The 3,031-nt window shown below is 58.6% G+C and overlaps 1 protein-coding gene across 1 annotated transcript; it reads right to left on the reverse strand.

Moving 5' to 3' along the window:
• Nucleotides 1-1,519: 1,519 nt before the first annotated feature.
• On the reverse strand, nt 1,520-2,918 carry MLST8 (MTOR associated protein, LST8 homolog (S. cerevisiae); the record flags this gene model as incomplete). The annotated part of the gene is made up of 3 exons (XM_010081438.1): nt 1,520-1,638; nt 2,186-2,349; nt 2,794-2,918. Coding segments are annotated over 3 exons (408 nt in total), but the record flags the coding sequence as incomplete, so codon positions are not given.
• Nucleotides 2,919-3,031: the final 113 nt, after the last annotated feature.

The raw sequence follows: 3,031 nt of genomic DNA on the forward strand, positions 1-3,031 counted from the left end.
TGGAGGGCGATGCCGGGAGGAGCAGAGGGGCTCGGGAGGCACTACCAGGGGTGTTTCTTTCAGGCTGATCAGCTGCTCCAGCAGAATAACCAGACCACGTACTACCGGGAGTTCCTGGGCATTGTGGCGGGGGGACGGGGGGGCCCCCAGAGACTGGGGAGCCTGGGGGAGGCTGTCCAGACCCTGTGCGAGCAGACATCCATCTTCTGGGTCCGGAGAGGGGAGGGTAAGTTGTACGGGTCCCTCTGCAGAGGAGGGAAGCACAATTGTTTCTCGTCCCTCTCCGAGGAGCAGGCTCTGCTGCGAAAAAGTTACGCACATCCCTGGCTGCCAAGGTCTGGGACAGGGACAGGTGACCTCTAGTTCAAAATCAAACCATTGTTCAGGGATCCCTGAGAGCTGGCTCACACCCACAACCTGCAGCGAACTGTGCTGGTGGCTGGGAACAGCTCTGAACCCCTTCCCCGGGCAGCACAGCCTGCCTGCACAGCACAGCCCCAGCACACAGCACTTGGCTTCGTGCTTTTCACCTTCATCTTCCCCAAAAGCAGCCTGCCGAGCTCTCCTTCTGTCCTTACTCCAGCTTTAATGAGAAAGGTCATTCCCCGAGCCTTTCCGCTTGCTTGCCTCCCCAGGGATGTTCCTCTCACCCTGCTCTGTCCTCGCTCGTTTGACAGGTCCGGGGAAGCAGCGGCTCATCTACCTTTGCATTGACATCTGTTTTCCAAGCAACATCTGTGTGTCTATCTGCTTCTATTACCTCCCTGACTAAGTCCCGCTGCCGCGGACGCCCTCTCGCTGCCCTGCGTACTTGAACTGGATTCCTGAAAAGCCTGATTTCAACAAGGAAGGTAACGTCACCATGTCCCCCAAAACCTCCTGCTGATTTCATGCTGCAGCTCAGGAGAGGTTAGAAGAAGAACAGGACTCTGCTCAGCGCTGTCGGTACAGATGCTTTATTTGCAGCTGTGCTCCAGGGCTGCATCTTGTACGTAGGTAGTAGGAGACCCAGGCCTAGAGGAATCGTGTGTTTCATGGCTCCACGCCCTGTTCAGCACGAGGGTATGGCATTTGCTGGGGGTGGCTGGCTGTGTACGAGCACCTCAGTCTGTGAAACACACTTTGAATAAAGGGATTGCAAAACGAGCCCAGCCGCCTTTCCTCTCTGCTCAGCCTATTCCATCATCGAGAAAGGCTGATTTTTTTTTTCCACTTTGGGACATCACAAAGCTGTCGGCAGCCAGTGCCACAGGGATTCCTCCAGCTGAACCGTACCCAGCTCCCCGCAGCGGGACCGTGCCCCTCTCCCCTTCCCTTTGGTCCCAGCAGCCTCCCTCCGACACCCCACGCGTTTTGGAAGCGATCTGCTCGATGCTGGAGCCTGCTGTCCCCCTGGGCAGATGCAGCTGCTGCTGCCAGAGGCCAAGCCCTCTCCCTCGGCGCAGGGGATGGTCACAGGTGCGTGTCGGGCTCTGGAGAGGGGAAACAAGCAGAGGTCCTCCCCTTCCCCCACGGGACGTTATCCCAGCACGCTGTCGTTGAAGGCAAGGCAGACAACTGCCTTCTGGTGGCCGCTGTATTCCCTCTTGATCTCTCCGGTCTCTACACACCAAAGTCTGGCCAAGTTATCGGAGGAGGCTGGAACAGAAAGTGAAGAGAGGAGGGGGATATATTGCATTACCCTTTAAACTTGTTAAAATTATTATTATAAGAAAGACTTTCCTCCTGCTTCATTCAGCACCATTATCAGGGCTGTTGGTGACACATGAGGGAGCTATGCAGAGCAAGAAGCTTAGTGCACTTCTGTGTGACGTGAGGTTTTAATTATTTTGGAGAGAAGTTACTGTGGAAATTAAAACGTGTGTGTTCTGAAGGGACTGTCACGCTGACAGCACTTCAAGCAGCATCGCTACCAGGTGCAATAAACCGCACCCACAGAGATCAGCTCTCCAGTGGAGACAGCTGCCCCGCTGCAGCACGGGCACAACGCGGTGGGAGCTGGTGGCCTGTGGCGTGGGCATGAGGCTGGGTGCTCCCTCCCCGCGTACCCCACTGCACGAGGGTTTGGCAACGGCCCAGCTCGAGAAACTGCGAAGCTCTGCGCTCGTGCCGGGCCCTGCTGCTGGGACCGGGCAGAGCCCACGCCAAGCGGGGGCCCGAGGGCAGGAGCGCAGCGGTGCCTCACCCGTGACGATGTACTGGGAATCCCCGGAGAACGCGCAGTCCCACATCCAGCCCCGAGACGTTTCCCCAGGGTTATTGCTCTTAATGCTCAGCTCGGTCATCAGAGAGAAGTTCGAAGTCCTCCAGATCTTACAGGTCTGATCAGCAGAACACGTGGCCAAGAGCCTGCGAGGAAGAGATGTGCAGGGTAAGCTTACGAGTCACACCGTGCGCCCGAGGGCCTCTCGTTAGTGTGGGCACGGAGCAGCAACGAGCTGGAGACCTGCGTTCATTGCCATCAGGTGTCTTTACACCCATCGCATCCGCCTGGTGACATTCAAGCCAAACAGACCCAGGAAAGGAGTTCACCAAGTTCAGTGTGTTGCTCCCAGAGATCAATTCGGTCCCAGCTGCAAGAACAGCTCGTGGCTGCACAGCTCGCTGAGACTGCAGAGCAAGAGGCTGGGATGCCACTGCCACCAACCCAGTCCCAGCGTGTCCCTCCTGTCCCACTCCTCCCCAGGGGACCCGCAGGGCAGCGTGGAGCCAGCACCTGCCAACAGCTGGAGCACAGCTGGCCTCTGCCTGCCCAGAAAGCACCGGCTTTTCCCATCGCTGGCACGCACTCACGTGGAGTCGGGGCTGAACTTGCACTGGAGGGCGTAGCGGTTGTGCGCCGGGATCTTGGTCTTGGGGATCAGCTGCGTCACCTCCTCGCCGATGCCACCTGTCAGGTTCCACACGTAGCAGTTTCCCTGCGGTGAGATGGGGGGGTCTGTGGCCGGGCTGGTGGCCACCCACCCCGGAGCAGCCCGGCAGAGCTGCAGGCACAGCCAGGGCACACGGACCCGCGGGCACAGCCAGGGCG

Source organism: Pterocles gutturalis, unplaced genomic scaffold (genome assembly GCF_000699245.1).
Source record: "Pterocles gutturalis isolate BGI_N339 unplaced genomic scaffold, ASM69924v1 scaffold26819, whole genome shotgun sequence".
Classification (NCBI taxonomy): domain Eukaryota; kingdom Metazoa; phylum Chordata; class Aves; order Pterocliformes; family Pteroclidae; genus Pterocles; species Pterocles gutturalis.